The 22,741-nt window shown below is 42.4% G+C and overlaps 1 protein-coding gene across 2 annotated transcripts in view; it reads left to right on the forward strand.

Moving 5' to 3' along the window:
• Positions 1-589: 589 nt before the first annotated feature.
• LOC143924667 (cytochrome P450 2K1-like) overlaps positions 590-22,741 on the forward strand; it is an 89,549-nt gene continuing 67,397 nt past the window's right edge. The window contains exons 1-3 of one of the 2 annotated variants that reach the window (XM_077449070.1): positions 590-846; positions 18,955-19,117; positions 20,310-20,459. In XM_077449070.1, the coding sequence (XP_077305196.1) occupies positions 652-846; positions 18,955-19,117; positions 20,310-20,459 (508 nt within the window). In that variant the 5' untranslated portion in view covers positions 590-651. The remainder of the gene's footprint in view (positions 847-18,954; positions 19,118-20,309; positions 20,460-22,741) is intronic. The other variant, XM_077449071.1, reaches the window with a different exon arrangement.

Below are 22,741 nucleotides of genomic sequence, written 5' to 3' on the forward strand. Positions count from 1 at the left end.
GAAAGGGGTCTATCTTATCATCCCCCCAGTTCACAATCAATCAGAATTTTTATTAATATAATTTTAGCCCAACATTTGTTATTCTGGATCAGTATTCTTTAATATGTCCACATGTAAAAATATATTTTATTTATATAGTTGTCTGTAGGAGGCTTTTCACATACAGACTTGCTCTGTGAAAAGGTGATGGTAGGTGGGTAAAGGTGAGGGTAGAAGGGTGTCAATGACATTTCAATACCCCCAGAAAAATTTATCCCAAATCACATTGATCATAGAGAGCTGCTGCCTATGCCACCTCTCTTATTACAAATTGTACAGCTGGTTATATAACTTAAGTGCGTTTGTTCTGCAAAACCCAGAACATATTTCATGCCTTAACTTGAATAATGTGAACATGTTCTGCCATCAGAACTGCCTGAAAATAACCATCGCTTTTACGCAACAAAACAAAAACAGTTAAACCAGTTTGAAGAGTACAGACGCATAGCTGCAAGATTATGTAATCACAAAGTAAGGAAACTGGCCAATGAAACAACAGACTGCTAAAGTTCATAAGTGCCCTGGTTAAAATTAATTTATTCAGAATCAATCCCATGCATATAAATGTTGTGTAGTGATTCCATTAGCATTTTGCAATAACAGCCGTTCACTATGACTGTTCTCACCTACGTCCTGACAAGGGTTGACTTGCTATTGTATTTTACAGTCTGCATTGTATTTTTTCTTTACTGGATTAATGGATCTAAGAAGAGAAAAGAAAAGATGCCTCCGGGCCCTAAACCTCTTCTTATTATCGGGAACCTCAATCTGGTGGACCTGAAAAAGCCACATGAGTCACTAATGGAGGTAGATCTTGTTAATATTAATACATGAACATATATTTACAATAAGGCTACTTAAGTCTCTCTGTTTGTCTGTCTGTCTGGCATATAGTATGAAAAGCAGATGAAGCATCTCTTTAAATTCTTTTAACCACTTCCAGATCTTGGGCATAGAGACACACCCTATAAAATCTTAAAATGATCTCCAGGGTGTAGCTCTTATACCCTGCTCCTTGTCCCTTTTGGTTGCAGCCACTTCTGTTTAAATAACACTCGCAGATAGTGTCTGCAAGTGTCATTGAGCAGTGCAAATTAACAACATTATTGGTATGTTTTATTTACTGTTTCATTCATATGTATATTAAAATAATGACCTTTGTTTTACATATGACAGTTCTACAAGTTAAAATAGTTTTTAAATAAAGAAACAGACAGTGGCTAAGTGGTGAGCACTTCTGCCTGCCAGCACTAGGATCGTCAGTTCCAATCTCAAGCATTGCATTACCTGACACAAGTGTGCATGTTCATCCTATGTCTGTGTGGGTTTCCTCCCACACTCCAAAAACATACTGGTAGGTTAATTAGCTTCTGTCTTAATGAACCCTACCATATGTACGTATGTGAGGTAGGGACCTTAGATTGTAAGCTCCCTGAGGGCAGGGACTGGTGTGAATGTGTATGTAAAGCATTACGTAAATTGTAGGTGTTATATACAAAAGTACCTGTCATAAATAAAATATTACCAAAAGAAAGCATTGTCATCGTCTATGCCTCCTCCCCCCCCCCCCCAAAAAAAATTGTCTGCATTAATTTTTCATCTTAGAGAGATATATTAAATTTAAAAAAGCAAACATTTAAAATATTTCAGATTACCAGTCCTTAAATGTGGTAGGCGCATTAATTTTTTCATTTTTCTATTTTAGGGTTTTTTCATTATTTTTCCCAGGTGACCTGGCCCGTAACACACTTCATGTCTTACGGTGGCTCCTCTATCTATGGAGGAGAATATAGGTAGTATTAGATAGACTAGTAGATTTAAATGGATTTGACATAAGTGACTAAGAAATTGAAGCCCAACTTCAGCTAACACTTTTTACAAAAAATGTTTTTTTTCCTTTTGGGATCATTTTTTTAATTAACCACTTGCCGATTGCCGCAAGCCGATATACATCGGCACAACGGCAGCGGTGGGCAAATGGGCATACCTTTAAGAAGCGGGGCTATCAGTCGCGCGTGCACGCCCGCTGAGTACAGGTGACTGTGCCTGCGGGACTGACGGACTCAATGTTTGCCGGTCTCCCGGCAACTGAGTCATAGAGCCACAGAACGGGGAAGTACCTATGTAAACAAGGCATTTTCTATTTCTGCCTAATGTCATGACAGATCACTGCTCTCTGTCATCGGTGACTGTTATCATGTGACTGGAAGCCCATCACTCCCAAGGACACACTTAACCACTTCATCGCCCCCTAGTGGTTATCTCCTTCACTGCCAGTGTCATATACACAGTAAGCAGTGCATTTTCATAGCACTAATCCCTGTATAAATGACAATGGTCCCAAAACAGTGTCAAAAGTGGCCGATGTGTCCACCATAATGTCGCAGTCCCGATAAAAATTGCAGATCGCCGCCATTACTAATAAAAAAATAATAATAATAAAAATGCCATAAAACTATCCCCTATTTTGTAGACGCTATAACTTTTGCGCAAACCAATCAGTATACGCTTATTGCGTTTTTTTTGTGTTTTTTTTTACCAAAAATATGTAGAAGAATACACATCGGCCTAAACTGAAAAAGAAACTCGTTTTTTAATATATTTTTGGGGGATATTTATTATAGCAAAAAAAATATTATTTTTTTTCAAAATTGACGCTTTTTTTGGTTTTGTAAAAACCGCAGAGGTGATTAAATACCACCAAAAGAAAGCTCTATTTGTAGGAAAAAAAGCAGGTCAATTTTGTTTGGGTACAACATCGCACGACCCCCGCAATTGCAGTGACGCAGTGCCGAATCGCAAAAAGTGCTTTGGTCAGGAAGAGGGTAAAATCTTCCGGGGCTGAAGCGGTTAAATAAATAAAAGCTGAGCATTGTAAGCACCTATGTCAATGTTAAATGATTTGTGTTACTGTCTCCCTTTTATATTGTAAAGCGTTTGCATAAACTGTTGGTGCTATATAAATCCTGTATAATAATAATAATAATAATAACAAGGAAATAACCTAAGGAATATTGATAAAACTAAATAAGGAACTCAAATGATGGGACAGAAAACAAAGTGCTATGTTAATGCTAGTGACAGACTGCATCATACTGTATATGTAATTTTTTATTTTACCTTTAGTACCACATTAAAATCTGACAAAGTTATTGCCAAATAAACATGCTCTAGTCCATAAGGGATTTGAACTCAACTGGTTAACTTCAAATAGTATTTTGTACTGTTGGCAAGCATGTAGTCACCTCGCTTGAACTCTGTTAAAATGTTATGCAGCCAAATTGTAGAAAGTTCGCTTAAAGAAACATCATCATTTTTATCACCGCTATTTAGTAAAATAGTTTCTAATATAAAAAGTACACATTTATAACATTGATAATTTAAAAGTTCATATTCCTTGAGGCAGCTATTTTACTTCTTTTTAGGGATTTCTTACAATCTGATATACTGTATTAAACCTGTATGTACGTGCTTCAGGTATTGGTAAATTATTGGAGAGATCTTTCAGAGACTTTCAGAGAAAACTGAAATTTAAAAAAAAAAATTATATGGTTGAATTGGTAAGAATTATATTGTTTTCAAGAACGATGTTTAAAGAGAACCTACATGCATTAAAATATGGGAACTGCTAATAATGACTTTTTCTTGAAAATACAAACTTTAGTTATGCCATTTTCATTCTTGTCTCTTTGTTATAAGAAGAGAAGCTTCCAGATATAGTGGGTGGAGGCTAGGAGGAGCTGCTTAGCATATTTATGAGGAGCCCGACCAAGTAGGCACGAATCATGCCAGCAGGGGCAGTTGGGTGAAATATGGAGATGGAGTGCTGATGAGGCTGTCGGCGGCCATTGAGGGTGTCCCCTAGTCTGCGGGGTGACCTCGAGCCTGAGGGTCGAGTGCTAGATGGATCCTCTACAACACACAGAGGAATCCTATTCTGGAGGCATGGGATCAAGTGAGAGGACAGCAGGAGCAGGTCAGCACGTCAGGGAGATCTCCTGAGAGGGCTGATGAGTGTTCCGTTGGGGAGGACTGTAGAGAAGTTAGCCAAGAGAGCTAGTGAAAGGGGCAGCTACAGCCAGGCAGGTTGGCAGTGCCTGAAGAGGTGGTGCTGGGCTTAGTGACCACGGGAGTAAGTGCTGGAAATGTTAGCTGTGTTACTCCATTGTTCTACAAGTATAGGTGCTGCTAGTCCCTGCCTGTAATGGGCCATTGCTACAAATCCTTTTTTGAGTGACACAGCTAGGAACCAAACAAAAAAGTGTATGCTGGAGGAAGAAGCTGGAGCTGTATATAGAATGTGTATATTAGAAGTAGAAGTGTCCCTGAAGTACACTCTGAAGTCAAGTGGGCATCCCATAATACCAGGGCCGGACTTACCATTGGGCTTGACTGGGCTCAAACCCATGGGCCCCGCCCAATAGGGGGCCCCGCTTGTTTACGTTTTAAACACCAGGCGTCTGTGCTATAGCCGAAGGACGGTTGCAGCGAGGACTCCAATTTTACTTCCCCAATGCGCACCGCTTCGGGCGCGCATCGGGGAAGTTCTGTGTTGGCCATGTCCCTTGGACACAGCCAATCACAGATCATGCTAAATGGCCAATCACAGCTGCCATTTAGCACTCGATCGCAGTGTCCAATGGGAGATGATCTCATATGTAAACATATGAGATCATCTCTCATCGCCGGCTCTCCTTCCTCACACAGAGACAGCATGTGAGGAGGGAGAGCGAATGGTTGCAGCGTCAAGGTAAAAAAAAGAAAAAAAAGGCGGAAAATAAAGTGCTCACAGTGCCATCTGTCAGTGCCATCTGTCCCCAGTGCCACCTGTCAGTGCCATCTGTCATCAGTGCCACGTATAAGTGCCGTCTGTCATCAGTGCCACCTATTAGTGTCATCTGTCAGTGTCACGTATTAGTGCCATCTGTCATCATTAGTGCCACGTATTAGTGTCATCTGTCATAAGTGTCATGTTTTAGTGCCATCTGTCATCAGTGCCATGTATTAGTGCCACGTGTCATCAGTGTCACGTGTCATTAGTGCCATCTGTCTTCAGTGTCACGAGTCATCAGTGCCATGTATCAGTGCCATCTGTCATCAGTGCCACGTCAGTGTCACATGTCATTGTCCTGGCGCTCCAGGGCCTTCAAAAGTGTAATAGGTAGTCAACAAGTTAGATGTGTAAATCATGCTCCAAAAAGCCTGCTGGTGCTCCCTGCATGTTGGGCATCTCTAAGCCCCTGTACACACGGTCAGAGATTTCGACAACCAAATCCATCGGATTTTGTCCGTCGGATCTTGTCCGAAACTGTTGCATACACACGGTTGGACAAAGTTGTCGAAAAATCCGATCTTTCAGAACGTGATGACGTAATTTAGTTACAATGGGACTACATTCAGGCTAGTAGCCAATAGCTTTGATTTAGGAATTTGATCTGAGCATGCGTGGCACTTGGTCCGATCAAAATTCTCTACACATGATCGGAGTATGTCCGATCGGCCCAGTTGGTCGGGAAATATTTCCAACAAGTTGGAAAATTGGGTCCGATGGATATTCCGACGGAATCAGGCCGATGCATACCACACACAGTCGGATTATCCGACAACGCGGTCCGATAGGACACATTACGACGGATTCTCCGACCGTGTGTACAAGGGCTAAGTGGCTAGGCTGTGAAAAGTCCCACACGCGTGGTATCATAATAGTAAGGAGGAGTGGCAGAATGTATTTTGGGGTGTCATTTGTGGTATACACATGCCATGTGAGAGAAATAACCTATTACAATGACAATTTTGTGAAAAAAAAAAATCGTAATTTTCTGATTAATTTAATATTTTTAATAGACTTCAGCAATTAACATAAATGATGTAATTTTGTTTAGTTGTTTGTTCAGAATCGTGATCTCTATTTTTATTCTCAGTTTATCCTGAATTGTTTAGCTAATACAAAGCTTGTGTATGTATCATTTTGTTCAATTTAAAGTAATGTGTAGAAGGTAGGGCCCGAAAGTGACTCAAGTCCAGGGGCCCCCACTACCCTAAGTCCTGCCCTGCATAATACCCATACAGTGCCTTGCAAAAGTATTCCCCCCCCCCCCCCCCTTGGCTTTTTACCTATTTTGTTACATTACAGCTTTTAGTTCAATGTTTTTTAAATCGAATTTATATGTGTTGGATAAGAACACAATAGTCTAAGTCGGTGAAGTATAATTAGAAAAATATATGCATAACACTATTTTTCAGAAATAAAAAACTGATAATTGGCATGTGCTTATGTATTCATCCTCTTTGTTATGAAGCCCATAAAAAGCTCTGGTGCAACCGATTACCTTCAGAAGTCACATAATTAGTGAAATGATGTCACCTGTGTGCAATCTAAGACCCCTTTCACACTGGAGGCGTTTTCAGGTGCTACAGCGATAAAAATAGTGCCTGCATAGCGCTTGAAAAAAGCCTGGCAGGGCGTCACAGCTTCTTTGCAGCGGTGGAGGAGCAGTGAATACACCGCTTCTCCACTGCTCCTGCCCATTTAAAACAATGGGGCAGCGATGCCATACCACAGGCAAAGCACTGCTGCAGCGGCATTTTGCAAGTGGATTTAACCCTTTTTGGTCTGCTAGCGGGGGTTAAAACCGCCCTGTTAGCAGCCAAATAGCTCCGCCAAAACAATGGTAAAGCGATGCCCGAGGGAGCTCAGAGCTCAGAGTGAAAGGGGTCTAAGTGTCACATGATCTGTCATTACACATACACACCTTTTTGAAAGGACCCGTTGGCTGCAACACCTAAGCACCACTAACCAAACACTGCCATGAAGACCAAGGAACTCTCCAAACAAGTAAGGGACAAGTAAGGGATGTTGTTGAAAAGTACAAGTCAGGGTTAGGTTATAAAAAAATATCCAAATCGTTGGTGATCCCTAGGAGCACCATCAAATCTATCATAACCAAATGGAAAGACCATGGCACAACAGCAAACCTGCCAAGAGACAGACGCACATCAAAACTCGCAGACCGGTCAAGAAGGGCATTAATCAGAGAGGCAACACAGAGACCTGAAGACCTAAGCTAACCCTGGAGGAGCAGCAGAGTTCCACAGTAGAGACTGGAGTATCTGTACATAATACGACAATAAGTCGTACGCTCCATAGAGTTGGGCTTTATGGCAGAGTGGCCAGAAGAAAGCCATTACTTTCAGCAAAAAACAAAATGGCACATTTTGAGTTTGTGAAAAGGCATGTGGGAGACTCCCAAAATGTAGGGGGAAAGGTGCTCTGGTCTGATGAGACTAAAATTTAACTTTTTGTCCAAAGAAAATGCTATGTTTGGCGCAAACCCAACACATCACATCACCCAAAGAACACCTGTTTTTCAGCAGTCGGGACTGGGAAACTGGTCAGAGTTGAGGGAAAGATGGATGGTACTAAATACAGGGATATTCTTCAGAAAAACCTATACCACTCTGTGTGTGATTTGAGGCGAGGATGGAGGTTCACCGTCCAGCAGGACAATGACCCCAAACACACTGCTAAAGCAACACTTGAGTGGTTTAAGGGGAAACATGTAAATGAGTCAAAGCCCAGACCTCAATCCAATAGAAAATCTGTTTTCAGACTTAAAGATTGCTGTTCACAAGTTCAAACCATAGCAGATTTTGTTTAGCAGGAAAATTACATTGTTTAGCTAGGAAGATAGCTGGGTCAAAGCAACTGCAAAACTGCAGCTCTTGTGTGATGTTCCCAGTCAGGACCTAACTGGTAACAAGGCCAAGGCTCATTGATGCAGGTGGGGAGCAAAGGCTGGCCCGTGTAGTCTAGTCCAATAGAACAGCTACTGTCACTTAAATTGCTGAAAAAGTGGATGTAAACCCTCACATACACCCAGTGAAGTAAACAGCCTCAGATGATTAACAGGGAAACAAGTCTCCCTACACAAGTTTTTCATGCATATCTACTGTCTTCAGATTTATATACTCTTTAGAAAGCTCAGATCATGTTAGGAGATTTTCTCTTTCTGTTCAGCACTCCAGTGAAGCCTGGACATACAGCCAAGACAGCTGATTGGCAGAAAGGCACACATCCTCTCTCCTCATAGGTAGAGACTTTCAGAACTGTTTGCTGAATAGTTCAGCACTCAGCTAATATATATATATAGCATCCTCCCCAACACAAAACTCTGGCTGCTTTTATCTCCGTTGATGGAGAACTTTTCAGAACTCATCAGGCTGATAACAGAGGAATGGAGCAGGAGAAAGCCTTTCGTGCTTTGAAGAGAGATAAGAAAACACTGCAGATATGTGCCTAGCTCAAATCATTAATTCATGAAATCGGGTTTACATCCATTTTAATGCTTGTTCTGATAGAAAGGTGGCAGACCACACAGTACATCACAGTTTGTTGTGTATGGGGCTGTATGGTTGCAGACTGATCAGGGTGCCCACGCTAACCCGTGTCCACAGCCAAAAATGCCTACACCTGGGCACGTGAGCATCATAACTGGACCACGGGGCAATGGAAGAAGGTGGCCTGGTCTGATGCATTACATCTTCTTTTGCATTATGTGAATGGCGGCTGCATGAGGGGATCAAGATGCTCTATGGGAAAAAGACAAGCCGGTGGAGGCAGTGTGATGCTTTGACTAGTGGAGTTAATGTCTCGATGGGTCAGGGTTGTTTTCACAGCAAAATGGGGACCTACTCAATATTAGGTGGGTTGGTCATAATTTTATGGATTATCAGCGTAAATGTCTATGGTAGAAGCAGGCACCCACTGTAAAATCTTTTTATTTGGAAGAAGTCTTCAAACAGGTTTTAAAATGTTGTCCAAACACTACTGTCTCAAAACCGGCACCCTTCATAAGCAGTGCTAGGAGCATCAGTCAGTTCCCCTTATCTGCTTTGGCATTATATTATTATATTTGGCATCTACTTTGGTATTATATTTATTTTATGTATCATCAAATCAGAGAGTGGTGCTCAGGCCATACGCCCGCTATATCTATAAGCACCTCAAGCCTGACAAGTGTTCTAAATAAAATGTTAAAAAAATCATAAAAATATTTATATACCAAAATCTTAAAACATTTTATTCAATTTTTTATGATTTTTCATATTTTTTTATAATTTTATTCCATTTTTATTCCATATTATTATTAGGTGTTTATGGTAGCTAACAAAATGGCAAGTGTTATGCCACTATTAACAGGTAGGGTATGATCATCAGAGGTAGGAAATATTGCCACCCTCTTCTTTTATAATACCTTACAGCTGAGGTGGAATGAATCATTTACTGTATTTAATGGCGTATAACACGCACATTTTTCAACCTGAAAATCGGGTGCAAGTAGTGTATGCCTGTTATACGCCTATACTGAAATTTGGGCTGCCTAGCAGGGAACGGGAAGGGGGCGGGATGAGCAACATCGGTTTACATACAGCGAGAATCTCCTGTTTACTCAGCAGCCTCTGTAATAGGAAGTCTCATCTCCTGGGCAAGCATTGGACCAGTTTTCTGTCTATCATAGAAGTGGGTCCAGGAGGTGGGACTTTGTATTAAAGAGGCCTACGAGTAAACAGGAGATTCTCGCTGTATGTAATCTGAGGGCACTCATCCCGCTCCCCTCCGTGTCCCCTCTGAGGCTGCAGTAATCTGGGGTGAGGCTGCAGACGGGCATTGATCAAGCTGCATTCATGGCATTTATCAGGCTGCATTCATGGCAATGGTGAGGCTGCATATGGACATTGATCAGGCTGCAGATGGGCATTGATCAAGCTGCATTCATGGAAATGCAGAGGCTGCAGATGGGCAATGGTGAGTCTGCATTGATGGGCACTGACCCTTATTTTGCTTCAAAGCTCTTTATTTAAAATGTAATTTTTTTTCCTGAAACTTTCCATCTAAAATGAAGGTGCGTGTTATACGTCTGTGCGCTTTATATGCCGATAAATATGGTAATTATTAGCAACTGCGTATATTACCTCTTAATATTTTTTATGTGCTATAAACCAAGAAAATAGCGACTGAGACCTCCCATGCTTCAGGTGGGTCTGTGGTCATTTGGTTGCATATTATAATCTATTCAACATATTAAGTAAGTGTGGAGTAATATTTATCACTGGTCCACTTCCAATTTATTATTTATTAATATTGCATAGTATTGATAACCAACAAAATTGCAGTTGCCAGTATATTTTAAAATTGATCAGAAAGGCGGGATGTAACCAGTGTATATTTCCTGTTATTTTTTTGGCTCCATGCAAAATAGTTCAGGTAGTCAGTAACATGGCCACCATCCTATTCATGAAATTAACTCTATTGCGGACAAGATATATAAGGCAAGAAGATGGTAGTGTTCTGTTGACAGGAAGGGACAAAATGTTTCAGGACGGAGCTTAGTGATGTCATCACGCCAACCGGAAGGAGCTGCCTGGATACAAACCACTGGTGATGCTGTGGTCTTACCCTTAAAGGAACATGTAGCTAGTGTAGTTTCTGTTCCTTTTGAGTGGTATTGATGGTGAAATGCTTGCTTGAAAGATTTCACATCATTGGCAATATTGGAGGAGAAATCCAGAGGAAGTACCTGGATACCTGGAGTGGCCAAAAAGACCCCTAATGCCACGTACACGCGACCGGACTATCCGGCGGACAAACCGAAGCAGAGGTTCACCGGACTTTCTGAATGAGCGGACCTGCCTACACACGATCAGACTTTCCGCCGGACTATGGCGGGAGTCCACCGGACTTTTGAAATTAACCTACTTGTCCACACACGGAGAAAAGTCCGTTCATTTTGAACATGACTCCAAGTAGACGGGACTAGGGAAGGAAGTCAATGTTGCCCCCTCCATTGGCGAGATTGACACTTTGCTAGCCTCATCACCTGGTATGGACTTAAAGGGAAACCACTACGCCGGAAAAACAGTGTGGGGTCCCCCGAAACCCATAGAAGACCCTTATCTGAGCAGGCAGCCCGGCCTGTCAGGAAAGGGGGTGGGGACGAGCGAGCGGCCCCTCCCCTCCTGAGCCATACCAGGCCGCGTGCCCTCAAAATGGTGGGTGCACCCCAAAGCACCTTGTCCCCATGTTGATGAGGACAAGGGCCTCTTCCCGACAACCCTGGCTGCTGGTTCTCGGGGTCTGCGGGCAGGGGGCTTATCAGAATCTGGAATGCCCCTTTAATAAGGGGGCCCCCAGATACCAGCCCCCACCCTATGTGAATGAGTATGGGGTACGATGTACCCCTACCCATTCACCTGGTGAAAAAAGTGTAAATAAAAAAACACAACACAAGTTTTTAAAATAATTTATTAGACAGCTCCGGTGGTCTTCGAGGGTCTTCTTGTCGGACTCCTCCGCTATCTTCTGCTAGCTCTTTTACTAGCGGAGAAGCCTGGCTTTCTTCTTCATCATCGCTGCCATCCGGAGGTCTTCTTATGACTTTGGGGTCTTGTCCCGCTCTTTGGTTCTTCCTGCTGGGCCTCCACTATCTTCTTATAGCTCTTTTACTAGCGTTGGTCCAGTCATGTTGACATGATGCTCTCTCTGGCCACAATGGCAGGGACGCGTTGTGTGGTGACAGCATCCTCTGGGACTGTGACATCATAACGGGACTACGCCATTTTTTCGGCGTATGAGTTCCCCTTTAAGTCCACACCAGGTGACGGGGCTAGCGAGGTGTCAATCTCACCGATAGAGGCGGCGACATTGACTTCCTTCCCTAGTCCCGTCTACCTGGAGCCACATTCAAAATTAACGGACTTTTCTCCGTGTATGGGCAAGTCCATTCATTTCAAAAGGCCGGCGGACTAGCACATAGACGAGCAATTTTGAGTCAAAACTTCTTTCTAAGTTGGGAACAAAAAGTCCGCCGGAGCCCACACACGGGCGGATTGTCCAATCGAGTGTGCGCGGCATTAGAGGAAAAAGTGCACGGTGACCTATATTAGGTCTATGTGTTAAGGTGAACGTGAAGAGTGACTGGTGGTGGTATTCACTGAAGAATGGTCACATTGGTCACATTGGTGAACATGGGACTCTTTATATTGATACTACAAATTCTGCAACCCTCTGCACACTGCTATACACCCTTTCGGGCAAACAATGCAATGAAAAACAGGGACTTTTAGTTCACACATATCGCAATACATGTTTAAGCCGGCCAGCTGTATCAAAGTAATCCCTCTTATGGCCAGTCCTACACTGCTCTACCACTGCAAATCTATGGTGGACACCATGCCAACATGGGGCATACAGATACAAGGTGGGCCGAGCTATTAGGTTCAGGTCTGGTCACTGACCTGCATTCCAACAGAGACAAGGTATACCTGTGCTCAAATCCCAATAGCTTGTACATGTATTTAAACTATCAGTTGCTAAAGGGGTGTGACCACATGTTAATACTACAAAGTCTGGATTTTTTCATTGCATAGTTTGCTAGAAAGGGTGTATAGCAGTGTGCAGAGGGTTTATCCAGAATTTGTAGTGTTAAAATGTGGTAACAACCCTTTAGCACCTGATAGTTTAAATACATGTATAAGCTATTGGTATTTGAGCACGGGTATATTTTATCTGGTCTCTTTGTATTGATAGTCACTGAATCGTTTTGGATTTTATAGACTGTGTATTACATTTATAACATTACAGCGGTGGTGGAACCTTTTCACCTGCACACTTATGGACTCCTTTAATCAGTGGCGGCGACACTCCATTGGGGGGTGCAGGAGCGCTGCCACCCCCCAATCCATGCGTCTGGCCCCTAATCTACACGCAGGGTGCCGGATGCATAGATTTTAATGTTTTTTTAAGCACATGAATATTCGCTATTGTCTTCCTCCTGCTTCTCCTCCTGGCCAATCATGAAGCGGGTATGAAGACCTGATTGGCCGAGAGGAGAAGGGACCATATTGGCCGGGAGCAGAAGCAGGGGGGAAGCCGTTGAGGAGGAGATGCAAGGGGAAGCCGTCGAAGCTGCCAGGGAAATTGATGGGGTAAGTGCGGGGCTGGTGGACGGACGGGCGAGTGACGGGTGATGGGTTTGTTCGCTGATCGACCGAACAACAGGGGGGGTGTTTGATCGGTCGACCGACTGATCAAACAGGGGGGGGGGTGGTTTATTTGCCACCCCTCCAAAAAATGGTGCACGAGCCGCTGTTGCTTGAATTAATTATTTGTAATTTCTATACTTGAATACTGCATATATTGGATATGGATTTATATGTATATATAATGGTAACAAAATAAATAAATAAATATACCAGAGGTGCCTATATAACCCACTATGTAAGGAGCTCCTGTGTCCCGTGATGTACTCTCAAGAAAAGGATTTTACAGGTAAGCTGTATATAAAAATCCTAATATATATATATATATATATATATATATATATATTTATATATATATATATATATATATATATATATATATGTGTGTGTGTGTGTGTAGCACTAACCCCCGAAGGAGCTGCTGGTTATTTTGGGGCTTACCATTACCTTCCGCTTCTCCTTGTTGCACATCTAGGGGATGTCCCGTGGTAGGTGACCCAGTAACTTGACACTGACAATAGATACAATTGAATGGATTTTATTTGCAAACTTCAACCATTGAACAGTCTTTTAACTTGGGATCAGAGGGTTGGAAAGGAATTCAGGTACTCTTAATGCCAAAGTCTATATACGTTAAGGAACTTGCTTACTTTGACTGCATCCAGAGAATAGCCATAGCCCTATCAGCCAACAAAGTGCTTACTCAGGAACAAAGTCTTTGTCACCGACGTTGTTGCACATAGGAAACGAAGCTGTAGAACACTTGTAGGATACCTGGATCTTCACAAGACCGGATTCTCTCAGTTACTTCAGCCCTTCCAGGCTCTTGTTAAGAAAACCAAATTCAAACGTGGTGTTCTTCTAAAGAGTCCTCCCCTGGAATGCTCGAAGTTCAATGGGTCTCTCCCGGACCGGAGACGGCACCCATCCACATCAGAATCCTCCTCTAGTTTCCATGCCTTGGGCTAGCCAAAAAAAGTCGGGTGGAACTGCACCCCATGCCATAGCCTTCCTAGGGGCTGGTCAGGAGGACCAGGACCAAATAATCAGCACATCATACTGGTCCGGAACCCCGAACCACATGACATCTGTATTTTAAATACCCTCTCCCAGAGGGCACAGTGAGAGAGCCACTCCCACTGACCTGACTTCAAGAAACTAACTTAAGCGCCTTACCAGACCATAGTTCCATGCCTGCCACCAGAGACAGTGCCCCCTGTGGCCAGGCTGAACATCTCACAGTCCAGTCAGACTCACACAGAAGTCAAATTTAGACAAATAGACCCAAACCAAACTGTAGTTTGGGTAAAGTTTTAACTTTGAAAAAAATAGCGCGTGCTCTTCAGGAGCCCAGTGCTACACACTCCCCCCTGTCAGGAAAGGCTGGCTGGGGACAGTGGTCCGTCACCTGTCTGTGCGCGCCTGCGGGTGCCTTGGCGTGTCCGTGTGCGCATTCGCGGTCGCACGAGTTCACATGTGCTCACGGTTACCGGTGCCAGGCGGGCTATTTAAACCCAGTTCTCCCTTCAGATCTTGCTGCTTGATCTACAGCGTTCCTGAGACTATTGCCTGAATCTGATCTGTTTGTGTATTGACCTGGCCTGACCTGTGACCTTCCCTGCCTTCTGCCTGCCTCCGGCTTGTCTACGACTCTGCACCTGTCTCATCCTCTGATTCATCCGTGCTCATCCATTACCGACCCGGCCTGTTCCACGTTCCTGCCTCTGCCTGCTGCATCTGTTCCTGTACTGACTGTCTGGTTTGACCCAGCTTGCCCGACTCTTCTGCGTGCCTGCCCCTGAGTGATCCACCTGTTCCTGTTGGTCTCCTGCTGTCTACTGGTTCCTGTCCGCTACCACTGGGGCCTGCTTGTCCAGCTACAGTTCCTGAAGTCAGCCTGATCCATCCTCCGGCTGTTGATCCTGCCAGGCACTTGAGCTACCTTTGACTCCTGTGCCTCCTGTCACCACCATCAGGGGCCGTGAGTCGGGGACGCAAGAGAGGTCTCCTTCTGCATTCCGGGCTCACCACTGGGTACGTGACACCCCCACTTATTTAGACAATGTCCCCATCATCTGGGAAAGACAGGAAAAAGAAACCCAGAACTAGCACCTGGTCCTATCAAAAAAAAAACATTGGAGTGCCTGAATTGGGGTGGGAAAGGGAAAAAAGGGAAGGAAAGCAACAGTAAAATTTACACTGTACACACTGCAGCAACACAGAATTGCAGTTACATTACAATTACCACCCAAGCCTGTCTATCTAAAGCACCCATTCTCCAGCGGTTTGATAGATGCTCTCCAGTGGATCCTGGAAAAGAAAAGAACATATGTACAGTAATTTACACCTAACTGTTAGAAAGCAGGATTCCACCAATCTCCGTGAATTCCTCTCCTCTAACTTCTTGACTTGGGAACAGTTCACCAGTAAAAGCGGGGATCAGGCAAAGTCAAATCTTTACCCTGTGCATCCATTGTAGTGATAAAGTACACAGCACTGTCTTTGTCCTCATAGATGTGCCGACCATAACTCCAATGCCGTAGACATCCAACAAACTGTTCATAAAGCTCCGGTGAAAAGACCTTTATACGGAGCGGCTTTGGTACTTTTAAATAACTCCAAACATCACCCTCGTAACAGGCTTCACTGTTTTCTTCAATGACAGTCACAATGTCACTAGGGTACATAGGGGAATTCCAACTCTATACTCTGTTGCCACCTGCCTATTCTAACAGTCTCGGAGACTGTTTTTTTTGTTCGTTTTTTTCCCTTTCTTTCCCAAGCATGGCTTAATAACTACCAGTCTCTAGCAGAAAGTCTAAAAGGGTACTCACGGCAACTTGGGTTCAAAGTTCCAGTCGTCCCCCTCATCAGAGCCAGAACTGTTCCCCGAGCTCTGTGATGACTCCCCTGTGGGCCGGCAGTTTCCGGTAACAACACCCGCAGCCTTCCTATGCCTGTCCGTGGGTATCTTCTTCCAGATGTTTGGCCCGGAATGGCATATAGACGATCCAGCTTTAGGGCCACAAGAAGTGCTGGGCTGCTTCACTCCCTTGCCGTCGAGTTTCTCTGCAGCAATACTCGCAGTAGGGGTCATGTCCACAACCTCCGGGGCTGACCTGAGAGAGAAGAAAAAGTAACTTAAGCGCCTGACCAGACCATAGTTCCACGCCTGCCACCAGACAGTGCCCCCTGTGGCCAGGCTGAACATCTCACAGTCCAGTCAGACTCACACAGAAGTCAAATTTAGACAAATAGACCTAAACCAAACTGTAGTTTGGGTAAAGTTTTAACTTTGAAAAACATAGCGCGTGCTCTTCAGGAGCCCGACGCTACACACATTATGATATTGGGATATTTGAGCCATTCATCCCATTCTTTTCACACATTTACAACATGTAAATGTTGCGCAGCAATTTATAAGATATTTGTTTAAAGGGGTTGTAAAGGTTCTTTTTTTTTTAACTATCAAACATGTCATACTTACCTCCTCTTCTTGGGTCCCTCCGCGGCGCTCCTGGCTCCTCTTCTTCTCAAGTGCCCTCGCGGAGAGCCACTTTCCATGGGGGCACTCGCACGAGCGCACTCATGAGTCCTGCTGCTGCATTCATCGACACAGACAGCAGGACTCCGTCCCACCCCCCAACTCCCGTGCTATTGGATTTGATTGACTCCTGCTGCTATCAATCTATCCAATGGGGACCCTGGACAGTGGCTGGAGCTGCTGTGCTTGTTCCTATCGCTGGATAGATCGGGTTCAGGTAAGTAAAAGGGGGGCTCTGAGGGGCTGCTGCACTACAGAAGGTTTTTCACCTTAATGCATAGAACACATTAAGTGGAAAAACCTCAAGGGTTTACATCCCCTTTAATAGTGTATGACCTGTGACATGAAATCATCTTTCATAATCTCACCTTAGTAGCAGAGTTTGTCTGTTCCCCGCCCAGTTTTCAGTCTCCTACACAGCTGTTTCTGTTGCAGTTAATGACTGTGTTTGAACCTACATATAAGATTGATGATCATTAGCACCTGCTTTATATAATTGGCTAATCATACAACTGTCTCAAATCTTACAAAATCCCTGACTTTGTGCAAGTGCACAAAGTGTCCAAGTCTAATGCCGTGTACACGCGATCTGAATTTCTGACGGGAAATGTTTGATGTGCGCTTGTTGTAGGAAAGTCCGACCATGTGTATGCTCCATCGAACACTTTCTGTCGGAATTTCCACATACAAATGTTTGAAAGCAGGTTCTCAAATCTTCCAACAACAAAACTTGTTGTCGGAAAGTCCGATCGTGTGTGCACAAGTCTGTTGTACAAAAGTTCCCGGATGCTCTGAATCAAGCAGAAGGAGCCGCACTGGCTATTGAACTTCCTTTTTCTTGGCTCATTGAACTTGTTGTTTGTCACCGCGTTCTTGACATTCAGAATTTCCGACAACATTTGTGTGACCGTGTGTATGAAAGACAATTTTGAGCAAACATCCTTCAGAAAAAAACACACGGTTTTGTTGTCGGAAAATCCAATGGTGTATACAGGGCATAAGAATTGATGTTGGTTTGAAAGCCAAAGGGTAGTCACACCGAATATTAATTTCATTTAGATTTTTCTTCTGTTTGCTCACTTTTGCATTTGTTAAATTGATAAAATGAAACAAATAAAAATAAACAATTAAAATGATATATTTTTTTAAAGCATACTTACTTTACAGCATTTCTTCACACCTCCTTAAAACCTTTGCACAGTACTGTACATAAGTTAATGAGAAACAATATGCTGCATAGGTGGATGCATGCTATAACCGGAAGCTTTGCTGACCTATGTTGGCTATGCAGAAATCAGACCCCAAAAAGTAATCACCATATCTACTGCTTCTTGAATTGCATCATCTCAGCATACACACAGGGCACCAGACTTGGCAAGGAGTAACTTTATTTAAATTATATAGATATATAGATATATACAGGTACTCCTCACTTAACAACCAGGTTCCGTTCCAACGACCAGGTCCTTAAATGAATTGTTTGTTAAATGAGAAGTCACAAAAAATCAATATTTTAAGCATTCTTAACTACTGTACTGTACTGTATTGTGAAAAAATGTCTAAACATAAAACTCCAGCTCAATAATGTTTTTTCATTTGCATAAGTACAGAACACAAATGAAAATTCTGTACTGTACTGTACAATACAATGATGTACAGTGCTTTGTTTAGGTGGGGAGAGCTGATCGTAAGTCTGAGCAGCCGTTAAACAGGTAAGTTGTTAAACGAGAAGTATCTGTATTTGTTTGAAGGAAAGCTTTGCTCTCTTATAGTTAGGGTTTACTACCATGTCAGGTTGGTTACTTCAGTTTTCTTTCTGTATGTTCTAATATTTTATCTTTTAATAAAGAAATCCTGATTGTTAAAAAAAAAAAAAAAAACATTTTCCCTGAAAAGAAAGCACTCAAAAAGTCCTCTTTGAAAAGACAATGGACTTCTGGTTGGTACTATTTTTCATGTCAGTCCTGTAAGTAAATGGCCCATCCATTGGGTGTTTTAGGCAATCACAACGCATCATTGTAATGCCTGGGCTTAATGCTGAAATCACCAGGGTTGGCTGGGACTCCATGGAGCCCTTGAGTCCATTTTATATGTTAAAACTACGCTAGGACAGATAGTTTCTGCCTCATTTAAAATGCCACTCAGGATTCAGGTGGTTAAATGGCTACTAGGTGGGGTACTCATTTCAACATGTTTCCATCTAGAATTCTTTGCTTGTTTTTCCTACTTTTCCTAGCAACACTCACGCTAAGATAAATCTTAAGTGAAAAAATAAGTGAATTCAAAACAATGCGTCTAATTTATATCAAACTGTAATTGCTAATGTATTGCAGCTCCATGAAAAGTATGGAGAAATCTTCACTATACACTTTGGACCAAAGAAAATGGTGGTGATTGCCGGATACAGGGCTGTAAAGGATGCACTGGTCAACCAAGCTGATGATTTTGGAGAAAGAGCACATGCCCCACTTTCTAAACTAATAAGTAATGAAAAAGGTAAGCTTAAAGTTAACACTTTTTGTATGCCTTATCTTTTTTTTTTTTTAAGATAGATCTCTGATACAGTTCATTTTGAGTATTGCCTTGGCCTGATTACTACACACATTACATTTTTTTAGACCTAAGCCCTCCTTCACACCAGTGCGATTTGTCATGCAATTCGATACGTCCAAATCTGATGACAAGTCGTACCCAAAATTGCCAGCAATGGAACTGTTCAATTAGCAGCGACTAATGTCACAGTCACTTTGAAAAAGGTTCCTACACTACTTTTTTGCGATTGCATTGTGACTTGCATAGACTTCTGTTAAATAAAGTTGCAAGCCACAATTAAATAGAAGGTGTAAATCCCTCCTGGAGCTGCTACAATAGACAGATCACATGTTATTACCCTGTTTGAATGAGAGTACTTTACTGCCTACATTCTGAACTATATTGGTGATCCTACATATCTGTAAGAAACCATGAAATCAGACTGAGACAAAAGTTGAATCACATTTGTTTAATAATAAAAGTAGAAAGAACAAACGTAGTCAAAACAGCCAAAGTTCAGTGAACGGAACAGATAGTAAGCCCAGCCAGGAGTTAGGGATCAAAGAAGTGGAACAGCAAGCAGGATCTGTAGCCAGAAGGGATGTCAGCAAAGCCAGTTTTTAAACAGGAATGCAGGAGATAGTTTCTTGTGATGTGACCAAGGCGAAGGCAGAGCTGTTCTGGAACGGACGGCTTAAGTAGGCAGGACTGACAAGCAGATCATCAACAGCTGGGTAACTGTGGAGAGAGGAGTTGGCAATTAGTCGACAGCCCTGACAATACAACTGGCAACAGCCACTGGACTTTGCACTTTTCTTATATACAAGCATTTTATGTTTATATGTTTTTATGCACTGTATAAGATGTTGCTTTTATGATGGTATACAGTGCTACACTGTGTTTTTACTTAGGTAGCTATCACAGGCACTCATCAAAAAATTGCTCGACTATGCCTAGCTTTTTTGCCCTTTCACAGAAGCCGTAACTACAGCTTTTATGAATGAAACAGGATTTATGAATGGAAGGGGCAGACCTTTCAATCATCTGCTCATTCTTAATTCATAGATCATGTTTCATTCCTAGACTGAGGCTTTAAATAAAGGAGACAGTGTTTGACAATAACTACTTGCTTACATTATTATTATGTGTATTTCAGGCATTGTGTTTAGTAATGGAGAACTTTGGAAAGCCATTAGGAGGTTCACTCTTTCAACTCTTCGAGACTTTGGAATGGGAAAGAAAACAATAGAAGCCAGGATACAAGATGAATTAATTCCTCTTATAGAAAATTTCAAGTCACACAATGGTAATACATTCTGTTAAACAAAAAGCGGTCAAAATTTATTCCTATCACTTAAAGGAATTGTAATTCTTAAATGAGTTATATAGGCCCCATAAGGTAATGTGCTTAGTTAGTGCTAGAGTATGGGCATACCACGTGTGGGACTTTTTGGGAGCCTAGCCACGTACAGGCCCCCCGAAATCCAAGCACGCCTATAGGGTGTAAATTTTTGATTTCACTCCTCACTATCTATCACAGTTTTGAAGGCCATAAAATGCCAAGATGGCACAAACCATCCAAAATGACCGCATTGTGGAAAGTAGACACCCCAAGCTATTTACTGAGAGGCATGTTGAGTTCATGGAATAATTTATATTTTGCCATAAGTTGCGGGAAAATGGCAAACTGTTTTATTATGCATAAATTTCTCACTAATTGATATATTGCTAGCACATGCCATGGGCATATGTGTAATTACACCCCAAAATAGTACATTCTGCTGCTTCTCCTAAGTGTGGGGATACCACATGTGTGGGACTTTTTAGGAGCCTAGCCGCATAGGGGGCCCCGACAACCAAGCACCGCCTTTAGGATTTCTAAGGGCATCAATTTTTTATTTCACTCCTCACTACCTATTACAGTTTTGAAGGGCATAAAATGCCAAGATGGCAACCTCCCCCCCAATCACCCTATTTTGGAAAGTAGACACCCCAAACTATTTGCTGAGTAGCATGGTGACTATTTTGCAGCTCTCATTTGTTTTTGAAAATGAAGAAAGAAAAGAAAATCTTTTTTTTATTTTTTTCAATTTTCAAAACGTTGTGACAAAAAGCGAGATCTGCAAAATACTCGCCATACCTCTCAGCAAATAGCTTGGGGTGTCTACTTTACAAAATGGGGTCATTTGTGGGGGGGGGGGGGGGCTTTGTGCCATCTGGGCATTCCATGGCCTCCAAAACTGTGATAGTCAGTGAGGAGTGAAATCCAAAAATGTACACCCTTAGCCTGAAGGCTCCAAAAAAGTCTCACACATGTGGTATCCCCGTACTCAGGAGAAGCAACAGAATGTATTTTGGGGGGTAATTTCACATATGCCCATGGCATGTTTGAGCAATATATAATTTAGTGACAACTAGTGCCAAAATATAAAATATTCTATGGACTCGACAATCCCCTTTGTGACACTTTTTGTTTACATGAAAAAAATATATATATGATTTTTTGCAAGAAAATTACTTTGAACCCCCAAACATTATATCTTTTTTAAAGCAAAGGACCTACAGATTAAAATGGTGGGTGTTTCATTTTTTTTTCACACAGTTTTTGCGCATTGATTTTTCAAACGCATTTTTTAAATTTTAATGCACTAAAACACACTGGGGTTTATTATGAAAGGTAAATCCACTTTACACTGGAAGTACACTTGAATGTACTTGAAAGATACCTAAACCCGCAGTCATCATTCTGGTATAACCACTCAAAGTCAAGCAACATACCAGTACGTTGCTGGTCCTTGTTGGACATATATTGTATTTTTTTTTTTTTCATGCAGCCAGTGGGCTGAACAAAAAAAAAGAGATTGATCGGTGGGTATGCCCACCATTAGAATACCTCCCTTCATCCACCCACTTCTAATGATGGGCATATATGCAACATTTTGTTTTTAACTGTGGTAGTGAAATCACCTCCTACAGCGCCGGAGTCACGGCTTCATGTATCGTGGGAGCAAACGCTGTTGCTGTCAAGATAAATAAATCCGCACTGCAACTGAATGGTGTACCTGCTAAGCAATTGATGGTTAACAATAAAACAAAGTAACATTACAGTATCACAGTAAGACATACCATACCTGCAAAGCAAATGAAAAAAAAAATTAAAAAATAAAACATTTTTAACGCAATCTGTGCCTAAAATATATATATATATATATATATGCCAAAGTATGGGGGCATCCGCACCAAAAGATAGGAGCAAATCGCTCCTTCACCCCTGTGCCCCCATGCTTCGGCATATACAGTATCTCTCAAAATAGAGTACACCCCTCACATTTTTGTCAATATTTTATTATATCTTTGCATGTGACAACACTGAAGAAATGACACTTTGCTACAATTTAGAGTAGTGAACGTACAGCTTGTATAACAGTGCCAATTTGTTGTTAGGGATGGCCGAACGGTTCACCCGGCGGTCGTTTCGCGGCGAATTTCGGCTGTTCGCCGTCCCCCCGATCGCCTATTGCCGCAGTTCGCCCAGCAGACTTCCGTGTTTACTGTGTAAAAGAAATTTGACCTATGATGACACATCCA

Source organism: Lithobates pipiens, unplaced genomic scaffold (genome assembly GCF_037356315.1).
Source record: "Lithobates pipiens isolate NorthernLeopardFrog02 unplaced genomic scaffold, aLitPip1_a1.2 Scaffold_22, whole genome shotgun sequence".
Classification (NCBI taxonomy): domain Eukaryota; kingdom Metazoa; phylum Chordata; class Amphibia; order Anura; family Ranidae; genus Lithobates; species Lithobates pipiens.